The sequence below is a fragment of the Saccopteryx bilineata genome, chromosome 6 (genome assembly GCF_036850765.1).
Source record: "Saccopteryx bilineata isolate mSacBil1 chromosome 6, mSacBil1_pri_phased_curated, whole genome shotgun sequence".
In the NCBI taxonomy this organism is placed as follows: domain Eukaryota; kingdom Metazoa; phylum Chordata; class Mammalia; order Chiroptera; family Emballonuridae; genus Saccopteryx; species Saccopteryx bilineata.
In genome coordinates, this window is record NC_089495.1 from 126,413,874 (window position 1) to 126,428,593 (window position 14,720).

General features: G+C 53.9%; 1 protein-coding gene and 1 long non-coding RNA gene across 3 annotated transcripts; one reads left to right on the forward strand and one right to left on the reverse strand.

The window, feature by feature from the left end:
- Nucleotides 1-5,321: 5,321 nt before the first annotated feature.
- On the reverse strand, nt 5,322-7,102 carry LOC136308093 (uncharacterized). The gene is made up of 3 exons (XR_010726045.1): nt 6,985-7,102; nt 6,641-6,693; nt 5,322-6,292 (listed from the first exon to the last, which is right to left on the reverse strand). It is a non-coding gene; the product is annotated as an uncharacterized lncRNA (long non-coding RNA).
- A 939-nt stretch (nt 7,103-8,041) lies between these two features.
- Nucleotides 8,042-14,465, forward strand: ENPP7 (ectonucleotide pyrophosphatase/phosphodiesterase 7). Of its 2 annotated transcripts, none has more exons than XM_066237273.1 (7): nt 8,042-8,151; nt 8,235-8,525; nt 9,656-9,801; nt 10,941-11,567; nt 12,331-12,598; nt 13,022-13,120; nt 13,900-14,465. In XM_066237273.1, exons 2-6 carry the CDS (start codon nt 8,273-8,275, stop codon nt 13,102-13,104), a joined length of 1,377 nt encoding a protein of 458 aa, XP_066093370.1. In that variant the 5' UTR covers nt 8,042-8,151; nt 8,235-8,272; the 3' UTR covers nt 13,105-13,120; nt 13,900-14,465. The 2 variants fall into 2 exon arrangements, with proteins under 2 accessions (XP_066093370.1, XP_066093371.1); XM_066237274.1 differs by having other exon boundaries at nt 13,915-14,465.
- The last annotated feature ends 255 nt before the right edge of the window (nt 14,466-14,720 follow it).

Consider the following 14,720-nt stretch of genomic DNA (forward strand, 5'->3'; position numbering starts at 1 on the left):
TCATCTGTCACCCCAGTCAGCACCCACCAATCCCACCCCCCACCTTCATACCTCCTAGAGCTGTTGCCCTCATCCCACCAAGCAGTCAGATGCTTCCCAGGAGCCAGTGGTGGAGGGACTGAAGACAGATCCCAGACACTGTCCTGTGGCCCAACCCCCTGGACAGTGACACCCTCTACCACTGCCCGTCAGAGCTCAGCCACTGGGGCAACAGGAAAAAATCACTTATACCAATGTGCACAGGAAAAACTCTTTTGGAAGATCCTAGGCCTAAGTCCCGAGTGCCCCTACGGACCAGAGTGATGGTGAGGACCCAACTTTTAGAGTTCCTGGCAGATAATAGCAAAAATGATTTATACCCAAAACAGTGGGGGAGGGGGCGCAACAGCAATGGAAAGTTGAAGAAAAAAGACCTAGTAGATTAGCTGTGATGTGACTTGCGAAGGGGGTGGCACCAGGCAGTGGGCTCCTCCCTGGGGAACTGAGGGTGTCAGCCAAATACAGGACGGAGATCCCACTCAACCTGGGGCCAGCCATGACAGAGACAGTCCTGGGGGCTCCCCATGCAGTCAGGAGCTGGCTGACCTCAGGGCCACCAGAGGTCCCCCAGGTCCCCTTGCTTCATCCCCCTCTGACTCCTGCTGGGAAGCAAATCTGACTTCCTGCCTCAATTAGCAGAGGGTGCTGCTGACCTTGTCCCCACCATGGCCCTGCCTGTCTCCCAGGAGCTGGCATAACTGAAAAGGCTGACCCTGAACTGCAGAATCTGGCCTCGAGGCCTGAGAGGGAATGTCTATTGCTTGAGGCCCCCAGTTTGTGGTAATTCTGTCTCTCTCCATCCATTTATCTCCTGCTCTGTCTCTCTCTCCCTTTCTCTATCTCCCCCCACACACACACATACACATCCAGCTCTGGCTCTATCATCCTCCTTTCTCCCTGCTGGTGGTCAAGCCTGCTGACCCCAGGAAACAGTCTGCAGTAAGCACAGAGACCTCACCCTGCAGGGCCATCCCTACCCTAGGACACACCTGCTCTTTGAGACAAACTGTCCCCACCACCCAGAGCCCACATCCCCAGTCTTCCCCCCCCCCCAGTCCCCCATCCCGGAGTCTGGAACAGGTGGCCCCAGTCCCCGGGACCTGCACCTGGGGGTGGCTGAGGGAGGAGAGAGGCTGTGAAGGAGAGTGCCCATCCCCAGACAGCACTGTAACCCACAGCACATAATCCTGTTGAAATATTAATTCTCACTTCGCCAAAGGCGAGGCAGCCGCCCAGATAAAGCCCTGAGAAGTAATAAAAGTCCAGGAAAATTGATAAAGTGGACCTTTGTGCTAATAAAACCTGCTGTCACGAAGGTCGGGTCAGGCCCCAGTAATCAGACAGCCATCAGCAGGCAGGTCCCAGCCTCAGCAGGCAAGAAGGTGGGGGTACTACTCATGGGGGGGACTCCTAATCTCTCCAGAAAAGGGAGGAGGGAATCTGACTCTCTTAGCTCCCCCCCCCACACACACACACACAGCAGTGCCCGTTAGAAGAAATCACCACCCTTGGGACAGCCCACAGCAGGAGGTCACCAGGGCATCCAGCCCAGGGCTGCATGGTAGCCAGAGAGGGAGAGCAATTCCCGTGAGCACGCTGTCATTGCTGCATAGGAGAAGCAGGACCAGTCGGGGGCATGGCCATGGGCAGACCCCTGCTAATCCATCCCCGTGTTCTTTCACTCATGCATTCCAGGATCATTAAATGCCTACTGTGTGCCAGGCACTCTGCCAGGAGGTAGGGATAAAGCATCTACCCCACCCCAGCCTAGTGAGGAGACATAGAAACAAGTGCACAGCAACTCATTCCTACCAGCTTACGAATGAGAATGAGTGACACCGACCAGGAAGCTGGCCCTATGGGGAACAGTGCCCGGCACAGCCCTCTCCACTCCAAAACCAAGCACAGGGCTGGGCAGTCTGGTTCTTCCCAACCCAAGCCCCACGCATAGCTCCACTACACAGGATACAGGTGCACCTGCAGATCTACCCGGCACCCAAGCCGAGGAGGCCTCTGGGTCAGGTCCTGCTCAGAGGCCCCTCTGAGCAAGAAAAGCAGCCAGCAAGCAGCTACGTGCTTCCTGCTGTGTCCTGGAGGGATGGCCTCCTGCACTCCATGAAGCCTGGTCTGCCCATGACACCGACACCTTACTGGGGAGTGTACTGGGCTGTTCCTAGACTCAGCTGGGAAGCCCATGGCTTCAGGAACAGCTAAAATGACAACTTTAAACTGTGTTACCAACACCCTGCTCGCAAGGAGTACACCCAGCACCAGCTCCTGGTCCCTAATATCTCCTCCAATGAAAGGACTGAGGAAAGGGGCTGATTATAGGACTGACTGGAGCAGGGAATGTACAAAATGAGCCTGGGTATCTTGAAGTGCCAGAAAGCAAAGGAACAAAACGATGGGTCTGTGTCAAAGGGACACAGGAGACCCTAAAGGAGCGCCCCATGTCAAGGCTGCAGCGAATTCAGCAACATGATGAATAAAGCAGTGTTCTGTTGTACCCCAAAGTGCACAGTAAATATCCACAAGTCTATCCTGATATGAATAATGGAACAGATTATTCAATGGGGAGAAAACACACCTCTCCTGTGCAGAATTCCAAATAATTTATGGGGATGCCCTGCCACCCCCAGGATGTGGAGCAGGACCCCTCACTACTGAAGAGTGGGGGTCACACAATGATCTGCCTTCCAAAAAGCAAGAGTGCGAAAAGAGAAGGTAGGAAAGAGGAACATTACAGGGGGAGAAATCTGGCAGGCACCATCCTAGCCACGGGATCAAGGTCATGTCCATAGGGATGAGCCATGTTGATGACACATGGCCTGCTGTGCTGTGGTGAGAGGGCACTTTATCTTGTGGTTGCCCTACCAAGAACCCCAGACTAATCAAGAGACAGACATCAGATAATCCTGGCAGAGGGGCAAGCCTACAAACTGCCTGGCCAGCACTCCGAACATCTCATCAAAAACAAGGCAGGTGTGGAAAACCGTCACACCCAAGGAGAACACAAGAGATATAACGACTCAGTGTAACTAGGATCCTGGAACCAAGCGAGGACATGAGGACAAGTCCTAAGGAAATCTGAGTGACTACTCACTTATCAATATTGGCTTCTTCATCGTATGGCGTACCATGAGGTGTTAATAAATAACAGGTTGTAGGGTAAATGGAATCTCCCTACTATCTTTGTGGTTTATCCATAAACCTAAAATTGTTACAAAAATAATTTTTTTTTTTTCTTTTTTTTTTTTAGTGAGCAAGAGGCAGAGACAGACAGGGACAGAAAGACAGAAAGGGAGAGATGGGAAGCATCCGTTCATAGTTGTGGCACCTTAGTTGTTCTTTGCTTTCTCATATGTGCCTCGATGGGGCTCCAGCTGAGCCAGTGACCCCTTGCTCAAGCCAATGACCTTGGGCTCAAGCCAGTAACCATTGGTCTCAATCCAGCAACCATGGGTCATGTCTATGATCCCACGCTCAAGCCAGCAACCCTGAGCTCAAGCCAGATGAGCCTGTGCTCAAGCCGGAAACCTCAGGGTTTTGAACCTGAGTCCTCAGTGTCCCAGGTCAGGAAGTACAATGCAGAGTTGCATAAATTATCCCTCTACATCAGTGGTAGTCAACCTGGTCCTTACCGCCCCCTAGTGGGCATTCCAGCTTTCATGGTGGGCGGTAGCAGAACAACCAAAGTATAAATAAAAAGATAGATTTAGGCCCTGGCCGGTTGGCTCAGTGGTAGAGCGTCGGCCTGGCGTGCAGAAGTCCCGGGTTTGATTCCCGGCCAGGGCACACAGGAGAAGCACCCATCTGCTTCTCCACTCCTCCCCCTCTCCTTCTTCTCTGTCTCTCTCTTCCCCTCCTGCAGCGAGGCTCCATTGGAGCAAAGATGGCCCGGGCGCTGGGGATGGCTCCTTGGCCTCTGCCCCAGGCGCTGGAGTGGCTCTGGTCGCAAGGGAGCGACGCCCCGGAGGGGCAGAGCATCGCCCCCTGGTGGGCAGAGCGTCGCCCCCTGGTGGGCGTGCTGGGCGCATGCAGGAGTCTGTCTCACTGTCTCTCGTTTCCAGCTTCAGAAAAAAGAAAAAGAAAAAAAAAAGATAGATTTAACTACAGTAAGTTGTTTTATAAAGATTTATTCTGCCAAACTTAGCAAAAATCCAACATAAAGTACTTGGTAAGTAATTATTATTATATGCTTTAACTTGCTGTAACTCTGCTTTATAAATTTTATAAAGTAAAGTTACTTCCCTACTTTATAAATCACCATTACTGTGGAACCAGTGGGCGGTTAGAAAATTTTACTACTAACAGAGATACAAAAGTGGGTGGTAGGTATAAAAAGGTTGACTACCCCTGCTCTACATGAATTTATTCACCCAACAAATATGACTGGAGCGCATTCTCTGAGGTGGCAATGTGCCAGGCTCTGGGGACAACAGCAAACAATGTGATAGGCCTTATGGACTCTGAAGCCTCGAGCTATCTTTCAACCGAAGAGTGGCCATCACACAAGGGAAACCCACTAGGGCAGCGGTTCTCAACCTGTGGGTCGCGACCCCTTTATTTAAAATGTATAATAAATGTGTATTTTCCGATGGCTTTAGGCGACCCCTGTGTTTTGGTCGTTCGACCAGACCCCCGCTGGGGTCACGACCCACAGGTTGAGAACCGCTGCTCTAGGGACCAATGCAAACGATAAAAGTGTATGGGACAGAGACCCCAGGTGCACATCTTCAGAAACACACATTGCAAAATCCGTAAGGGACAATAGTCAGAGCAGATGAACCCTTGGACATGGTGGTGGGGGGGGACACCAGAGATAAGAAATCGTGCATAGGAACTCTCCTAGCTTCTGACTGGATACTACAGGATATCACTCCACACCGATTAAGCCACTTAAAAGAAATTTTAAAAAATTAAACCTAATGAAGACAGTGGGGGTGAGGAAACAAGACCATTCTCCCCTCAGCTGTCCCCTGATGTAATCTGATGGCAGAACCAAATGGCCTTTTTATGTCCCTTCTCCAAAAGCCCCTCCCCGGGTAACCTGGCCCAGGGAATTAATGCGAGTGTAAGAGAAAAGCCAGGGACACCAGGACACCCACAGCTGCCCTGTATTTTTTTTTTTTTTTTTTTTACAGAGACAGAGAGTCAGACAGAGGGATAGATAGGGACAGACAGGTACGAAAGAGATGAGAAGCATCAATCATTAGTTTTTCCTTGAGACACCTTAGTTGTTCATTGATTGTTTTCTCATATGTGCCTTGACCGCGGGCCTTCAGCAGACTGAGTAACCTCTTGCTCGAGCCAGCGACCTTGGGTCCAAGCTGGTGAGCTTTGTGCAAACCAGATGAGCCTGTGCTCAAGCTGGCTACCTCGAGTCCGACTCTATCCACTGCGCCACTGCCTGGTCAGGCCCTGCCCCGTATTTTAAAGAAACAATCAACAGCTTCAAAGCCCAACTAGAGGAACTTAAGTGGCTGGCAAACCCATGGAGTCTAGCAAGGGTTCCCAACAGAGGTTCCAGAGCCAGGGCTCAAGTCCCAGCTCCTCCACTCGCTGAGCGATCTTCCGGTTCTCTGTCTGCCCCAGTGTCCCCACCCGTCCCGGGGAGACGATGTCACTGGCTCCTGCCTCCAAGAACTCCCACTTGCACGAGGCCGTGGGTGAAAGCCGTAGCTGTGAACCACGGTCAAGGGCTCCTCCGCTCTTCGCTCTGTCCGCGGGTCAAGAAGCCCCCATCGCAGGCCTGGTCGCGACGCCCGGGGAGCGGCAGGCCGGCGCAGGGAGCAGCAGGGACACTCACTCCCGGGTAGCCCGCAGGAAACGTGCAGGGTGGGGCCCTCACGCGCACCCGCCACCTAGCCCGGGTCTGCGCCCCGGCCCCCGCACTTCGCGCCCCGAGCCGTCATTCTTGTATCGCCTCGGACTGAGTCCTGCTGAGCGAGTCACAGAACCCCATACGCTGCGCTGAATCGCCCCGTGGGCTGCAGCAGCGTTGGGCCCTCTCCGGGGAATCCCTCCCCATCGCAGGTCCCCGCAGCTTGAGTTCAAAGAGCCAGAGGGGAGCACAGATCACCCAGTAAAGCCAGTCTGCAAAGCTGGACTGGGGGGCCAGGGGGAGAGGCGGAGCCACATCATATTTTTCTTCCTTTCTATTGGCCTGGAATAGTCACATGACCAAGCCTTGTTGCAGGAAATGCGGGGAAATGCAGTCTTTATTTTTGGCAGCCATCTTGTTGTGAAGATACTAGATTTTACATTAGATTAAATGTTATATCATTAGATTTCATTAGCATTAAATCCAGGCTCTTCCGTGTCCCTCCTCCCGGCCTCAAGTCTGAGCCCTCCCCTCCTCCACCTCGCTTCATGTCCCTGCTGCTCCCATGACCTGCCCTCTGACCTCCCGACCGTAGGTGACACCATCACCCCAGCTGCTCAGGTGGGAACTGAATGTTCCCCTGGATTGCTCCCTTTCTGTCTCCCCCACGAGCAATCTGGAGGAGGTCACCAAACTCCCTCCTCATCTGTCCCTCCCACAGCCACTACCCTGGTCTGTGCCACCACCACCACCGCCTGCTGGGACAGCACCACTTACCTCACTGCGGAGCACCCAATATCCATTCCTTCCTCCAGCCGACCACCCTGAACCTGAAAATGGGACAGCTCGTCTTTTAAATGTTAGATCAGTTGGTGCCACTGCCTTGCTGAAACGCTCCCAGGATTAACTCTGCGGGACTGCACACCATGGCCATCAGGCTCCAACCCGCCCCAACCCCAGTACCCCAGCCTCAACCCCACTATCACTCCCTTGGCCTGTCCCCTTCTCAGGAGGCCCCGCCTACCACTTATCAGGTGCTGTCCCCAATACCCCACCACCACTCTTGTCTCCCCACTTTACTGTATTTCCTTTTGGTGACTCTCACTATTTTACTGTCTTACCTGTTCACTCACTCTATTGTGTGTGTCCCCCACCAGCATGAGAGATATCAGGAATGCCATCCATCTCTGTCACTGCCATGTCTCCAGAACTAAAAGCAGTGCCTGGTCCATGAAGGGGCTTTATAAGGTAGGGAGGGAGAGTTATTAACCAATGTCACCCCAATAAATTTAATTTAAAAGGTTGATAAGTAGAGAGACAGAGACAGAACACACAGAGAGACAGAGAGAGAGACACACAGAGAGAGAGAGAGAGAGACAGGGAAATAGAGATAGCGAGAGAGAGACAGAGACAGTAACAGAGAGACAGAGAGAGAGACACAGAGAGAGAGAGAGACAGGGAAATAGAGATAGCGAGAGAGAGACAGAGACAGTAACAGAGAGACACAGAGAGAGACATAGAGAGAGAGAGAGACAGGGAAATAGAGATAGCGAGAGAGAGACAGAGATAGAACACACAGAGAGACAGAGAGAGAGACACACACACACACACAGAGAGAGAGACAGGGAAATAGAGATAGCGAGAGAGAGACAGAGACAGTAATAGAGAGAACAGTGGGCTGAGCCAGGGTCCCTCTCACACACTCTCCCCCAGCCCCCGTGAGCACAGGTGACAAGGGAACTCCCTCTCGGACCACCTTGTTGACGAAGTCCATCAAACGAGACTGCCTACGCCCATGTGCCTCTCTGAGGATCTATAGGACCCAAGAAAGAAGGTACGGCAGTGCTGACCTAGCCCACTGGGATAGCTCTGCCCACTCCCATCCCAGGAGGCTCCTAACCCCAGCAGGGAGGGGAAGAAGTACTCCCCAGGCTGGGGCTGCCCTGGCCCTCAGCTCCCAGACCCTGACAGAACCACCCCAGAGCCCTGGCCCAGGCATGTCTGAAGCTCACATACCCCAGAGGCCTCCCTAATTATGGGCTCTGGGGTCAGAGTGAGCAGGGCACAGGGACTGAGTTGCCAAGAGAGCTGGGGTGGGGACAGAGCCATCCTGAGGGAGCCCCATTCTGCTCTCTAAACAGAACATCCCATGAGACCGGTCCCCACCCTCCCCATGAGGACACACGTGCAGGATGGGGAGGAGTGTTGGCAATAAAGGCAGGTGCCGGGTGAGGGCTGGCCCAGGGGTGGTAAGGACACCGATGAGCAAGGACCTCTCTGAGACACAGGTATGTGCACACTCTCATTTTCAAAGATGCACAGGATAGAACCCGCCTGGGTGACCCTGGGACTTTGCTCTGCTCCTCAACAGGAACCAACCCGGGCACTAGTGTTTCTGGAAGACCCATCATGAGACGCATAGCTGTCCTCCTCACCCTGTCTCTGGCTGCCCTCCTGGCCCCAGCAGCAGGGGTGCCCGTGCATCAGCAGGGCTCCAGGAACAAGCTGCTCCTGGTGTCCTTCGACGGCTTCCGCTGGGACTATGATAAGGATGTGGACACCCCTAACCTGGATGCCATGGCAGTTGAAGGCGTGAAAGCTCGCTACATGACCCCTGCCTTTGTCACCATGACCAGCCCCTGCCACTTCACCCTGGTCACTGGTGAGTGTTGACCTCAGATGGGGGCTGGGGGTGGGTAGAGGAGACTGAGAAACCAGAGAAACTAGCCCTGTCCCATGGAGCACCACGTGGGGACAAAGGTAAGACAGGAGGGGATGTTCTCACTGGGGACACACAGCATGACCCAGGGGACCATCAGCAGCCCTCACCATTGGTAGCAACTGATAGAGGGCAAATAAACACAGGCAGGGGTCTCTTTGTAAATGGATATCAAAGCCAGGATGACAACCCAGGAGGTCTTCTGGAGGAGATGAGTGTGGCCAGAATTCAGAAAAGCCCAAAAGACGAGTCTGAGGTTCCTACTGTCTGTGCTGCTTGCCCCACCCCCACACCAGCTGCCTCTAAACAAAAACCCAGGTGTTCACAAGGCTCTAATGAAGGATTGCCCTGCCCCTCCCAGCTTCTCATGCCCAGGCATTCCTTGGCTTTGGCCGCACCACTACAGTCCCTGCCACATGACCTTCTCCCCTGTGTTTCTCCTCTTCTTATAAGAACACCTGCCACTGGACTTAAGGTCCTGCAATCCAGAACGCCCTCATCTTAACCTAACTGATTACATCTACAATGACCCTATTTCCAACAAGGCCATGCTCTGAGATGCTGGATGACATGACTGTGGGGGACACTGTTCCATGCAGTGGGCTCATCCTCACATCAGCATTTCTGTGACCACAGCCTTTGAAAGCCCCTGATATACACAGGTATTAGCACCCAGCTGCACGTCACCTTTTTATTTACTATGTCACAGGTGGGGAGGGAGAGGCAGGGGACATGCTTATCATGGTCCCTCCTCTTGTACTTTCTTGTGTGTGTTCGTTGCCCATGCCAAAATTAATAACAATAAATTTTAAAAGATAATGTCATGGACCCCCACTCAGTGTTTTTAAATGCCTGCCTAGTATTCTATTTTCTGGCTGGAACATAATTAATTTCATTAGTTCCCTCCTGAGAGCCACCCAGGTTGCACCCCAGCTTTTGCTAAAACCAGTGAGGCTGCAAGTGATCCCTCGCACATGTGTACCTGCATGGTGCCCTGGGTCAGAGAGCACGTACCTGTGGCTGTGTGTGACAAAGCCTGCCCCGTGTCCCCTCTGCTGCCTCCTCCCCCACAGGCAAGTACATTGAAAACCACGGTGTGGTCCACAACATGTACTACAACACCACCAACAAGGTGAAGCTGCCCTACCATGCCACGCTGGGCATCCAGAGGTGGTGGGACAATGGTAGCGTGCCCATCTGGATTACGGCCCAGCGTCAGGTAAAGCTGCCCCCTACCATCTCAAAGAGGGAAGTGAGAGGGAAAAGCCATGACCACATGAGCCCCATAGCAGGCCCATTTCCAGCCCTGGGAGTCCCGGGTCTCCCGGCACAGCGGGGTGTGAAGTGTGGTCCCGAGGAGCGGGTGGGTGCTGGGCAATCATCAGGCACTGCCAGAGGGCTGCACAGCCCTGCCAAGTCCTACCTGAAACCCTGTGACCTAGAGGGATGGCTCCACCCTCCCAATCGGAGAGAAACTACACCTTTGGACCCTTTGGCACTTGGGGGGGGGTTACATGGGGAAAGAACCCCGTTTGGCAAAAAGGCATGTAAAAAATGGTTTTGCCCTTGCTTCTCCGAACCCGTCTCAGGACTGGGCAGCTAAATTCTAGGGCCCAAGATAAAGTAAGGAAGAGGTTGTAGTGTCAGTGCAGAAATCCCCTATCCTGCCATGTTCTGGAAGCTTTTTGGCCCCAGAGGTATGGCTTCTAATCAACCAAGTGAAGTTGAGGGCACTACTCAAGTCTGAGTCCCACAGCTCTGGAGGGAGCTGCCCTCCTACCAGGCTCAGTCGCAGAATGCAGAAGCTGAGAGCTTAGGGACAGGATGGGCAGCCAGGCACGTGGGAACAGATGGCTAGGGAGACAGGTGGGTCAGTCAGTGAAGCAGCAGGGGGTTGGGGGAAGGACAAACGGACAACCAGGGTGAAGTCTGGAAGGGACAGATGGTGGGACATGGTGGAGGAGCTAATGACACATGACTGGACATGACTACAGCAGGGAGAGATCAGTTTGCAGGTCTGAAAAGGTGGGAGCTCTCCACACATCTCAGCCTCAGGGCAGTGTCCTGGGGCCCCATGGCAGTGAGGACACTGTATATCTGGGGACACTTGTCTATCCATTATCTTATTAGTTCTGAGTCCACTGCATATCTGCTCTCTCCACTATAAAATTGTTATCAGCCCAAGATAAGAGCTATGGAAGGCTTTTCAGAAAATAAAAAGGCTTGTGGTGGCAGTTAGGAGCAGGGGGGGATAAGTGAGTAAGCAGACATGAGCCAGGAGGAGGTGCCAGGGGCGTCTGGCGTGGGATAAGAGGGGGCAAGTCAAGAGTTGTGCATCAACACTGACTTCCTTGGCAGGGCTTAAAGACAGGCTCCTTCTTCTACCCTGGCGGGAATGTCACCTACCAAGGCACCGCTGTGACACTAAGCCAGAAGGAAGGCCCTCTGCACAACTACAAAGACGAGGAGGAGTGGAGAGCCAACATCGACACTGTGATGAGGTGGTTCACAGAGGAGGGCCTGGACCTGGTCACACTCTACTTCGGGGAACCAGACTCCACGGGCCACAAGTTCGGCCCTGAGTCACAGGAGAGGAAAGACATGGTGATGCAGGTGGACAGGACAGTGGGCTACCTCCGGGACAGTATCAGGCACAGTAGCCTTGAGAGCAGCCTCAACCTGATCATCACGTCCGACCACGGAATGACCACCGTCCACAAAAAAGCCAGCGACCTGGTGGAGTTCCACAAGTTCCCCAACTTCACCTTCAAGGACATTGAGTTTGAGCTCCTAGACTACGGACCAAATGGGATGCTGCTCCCCAAGGAGGGGAAGCTGGAGAAGGTGTATGAGGTCCTCAAGGATGCTCACCCCAAACTCCATGTCTACAAGAAGGAGTCCTTTCCCAAGTCCTTCCACTACGCTAATAACCCCAGGATCACCCCCCTGCTCATGTACAGTGAACCTGGCTATGTAATCCATGGTGTAAGTTGCTCACGAAATGCACTGCTGGAGGGGAGGGCTCCTTCTCTGGACGGCTGGGTCTCTTTCCATCTCTATAAAAATACCCCTATTTCTAGCTAGTCCCCAGTTAAAGGGACACCAAAGAGATACAGTCATTACTATTCAATGAGAATGTATTTGTGTTCACATTTACATGTGCATATGTGTGTGTATGTCTGTCTTTTGTGTGTGCACATGTGTACACTGTGCATACATGTTTGCGTGTGTGTGCTTATGTGTGTGCACATGTGTCTGTGTACATGTTTTATGTGCATGTATACATGTGTGTGCTTATGTGCACATGAATGCATGTAGGATAAAGTGTGGGAAGATCAGCCATAAGAGTGACAGGGACAAGGCAGAGTGAGGAGCCCTATTCCCCATCACCAGAGGGCCAAGAGGGTACTGAAGGGGCAGCAAGACACGCAGAGGGAGAGGGAACCCAGGAAGAAAGTACCAATGAGGCAGGCAGTCATGGAGGAGCCCTGGGCATGGCCTGGGGGTGGCAGCTTCATCCTGTTTACCACTGTTCACATTTATGTCTTTGCAGAGGCTCTTTGGGCCACTGATCTTTTAAGGCTCAGAATTCAGAGGAACTAAGGCTCAGAATCCCTCCTGCTCCATGTTTAAACTCCTTCAGGGGTCCTCTGCCCATACTGCAGGGGCTGCTGTGGGAGTGGGGTGCTGACAGGGAGGGTAGGTGGGCTGGGAGTCTCAGCGAGCACTCAGGACCCTCCCCCTACAGAGACTGAGTGTGCAGTTCAACAATGGGGAGCATGGCTTTGACAACGAGGTCATGGACATGAAGACTATCTTCCGAGCTGTGGGCCCCGACTTCAGGAAGGGTCTGGAGGTGGAGCCCTTCGAGAGCGTCCATGTGTATGAGCTACTGTGCAAACTGCTAGACATCGTGCCCGAGGCCAACGATGGTCACCTCAGCACCCTGCTGCCCATGCTCACATGCGAGGCCGACAGCGGGGGCCTCAGCTCCCCATCGACCACAGCCTACTCAGGTGAGACGCCGCCCTCTGCCTGCACCCATTCCACTGCCAGGAGGGCTGCAGGTGAGCATGCCTGCACCACTGTGAACAGAACCCACCCACCCCAGCTACGTCGGATCTCCTTCTCCTTCCCTCTCCTGGCTTCTGGGACCATCTCTGACATTCTCAGGACACCTGACACTGGGCGGCGTACTCTGGGCAATTCACCCGGGCAAGAGGAAGGACAGGTGGGGCATGTTTAAGATGGGGAGACCGAGGGCCAGAGGGTTGGTGGTCTGCCCAGGGACAGGCCTTTTCAGGTGAAGCGAGGTGCTGAGAGGTGAATGCAGGGCCCTTGTGGAGGCGGTCCTGTAACCCTCGTCCACAGTGGTGGAGTTGGGGTGAGTGGCATGCCCCAGCTTCCCTCATTCACTGGGTCTCCCAACTTTCCTTCAGGGTCTGCCCTCCTGCCTGGCGGTCATCCTTTCTTGATAATGGGGCTGCTGGTGGCTGCAATTCTTCTGGCCAAGGTCAAATAACGCCCAGTCACTCAAGGTCAGAGGCCCAGGTGATAGAGGGAGGGTGAGACAATTAAACCCTGTAGACCTGGGCCCTACCCCACCACAGAGGTCAGTCCTCTGACCCCAAGCAGCCCCTTCCAGCCTCTCTGTTCAGGCTTAGAGCAGGTCTTTCCAAAACAGATAGCACAGAGACCAGAGCCCTCCAAGCCCCACCCTGCAGGGGCTCTAGGCTCTGCAGGGACAACCAGGGGAGAACTCAGGAGCTGTCACAGGGGATGGCTGCAGGAGTGGGGTTGCAGGAACAGTAGGGGAGCCAACCTGGAGGGCTCCGCTTGCTGGGGACAGCTGTCTTTGTTCCTGCCCTATGGTGTCACAACCTTCTGGCCAAAGCAGAAGTAAGTCATTCATTCTCAAAGTCCTCAATGGAAGCCCACACAGTGACCCAGGTCTGGGCTCTGTGGATACACAGTGAACCAGAGAGCCAGGTCCTGAGCCCCACAGTTTATCATTTAGGGACCAGGGAAGACTGAGCCATAACAAGGGGCAGGGGTGTGGTGCTGCCTCTCTGAAGAGGTGGATTTGGGGTGAGTTCTGAATGATGAGAAACCAGGCAGGCCAAGCCCTGGGGGATGAGGCAGGGAAAAGCAAGAGAGAGGTCCCAATGGGGCTGGTTTGATGGTGTTTCTGGAAGAGGAAGAAGCCTGGTATGCTTGGAAGCTGGTGGGCAAGGGCAGGCACAGGATAGGCCACTACGGGAGGGAGTTGGGAGGCACCCACCTTCACCCCACCCATCCCCTCTTCCCAACCCAACAGTACTGGCTCTTCCAGGCCTACGTCCTCCAGAAAGTCTCCAGAAGCAGCCCGCAAGGCCCTGAGCCCTCCTTCTCCCTGAGATGAACTGGATAATTGCCCTTGTCTCCAAGTGACCCAGGACGGTGCACTGCATGCCTCAGTGTCCCCACAGCCCAGCCCATGCATGGTCATTATGGTATTGGCAGTACAGCCCCCGCCCAGCTTTACACTCTGCAAACACACAGGTGGGCTAACCCTCCACCACGCCCAGAACCATCCTCCAACTCCTTCCGGCTCCCCCTCCACAGAACCCGCCCCACCAGTGGCCACGTGTGGGCATGCAGTAGCCCCTTGTGGGACAGTACCTGGGGCAGGACTGTTATATGCTGGGACGCTGCCCTCCATCCATGGCCTCCAGTCCTGGAGTCAGGCCATGGCAAGCATCAGGGAGGTTTTGCCTCTCAAGCTCTGGGCCTTGGGGCCCGTCCCCATCTGGGCTGGCTCTGCTCCGAGGCTGCGGTCACTGGGAGAGCACTGCCCCGCAGAAAGCACTGATGAGAATAAAGGACAAGCCTGGTCACTATGAAGTCATTGTGGCCAACATGGGTGTGATTCTTTTTCTCTAAAGCCAGCTGGTTTCTTGCAGTCTTACCAGTTGGCCCCAGTGTATAATAAATTCATAAATCCTTGGGAGATAACACAGGGGAACCCATTCATTCCGGCTGAACGGTGAGGGGTAGGCCCTGGTTGGACCTCCAGGGAGAGGTGGTGAAAGCACAGACTTCACGTTAAAAAGAAAAAGTGTCAGGAGGACTAGAGGGCTGTCTGTGAAATGATTGGGA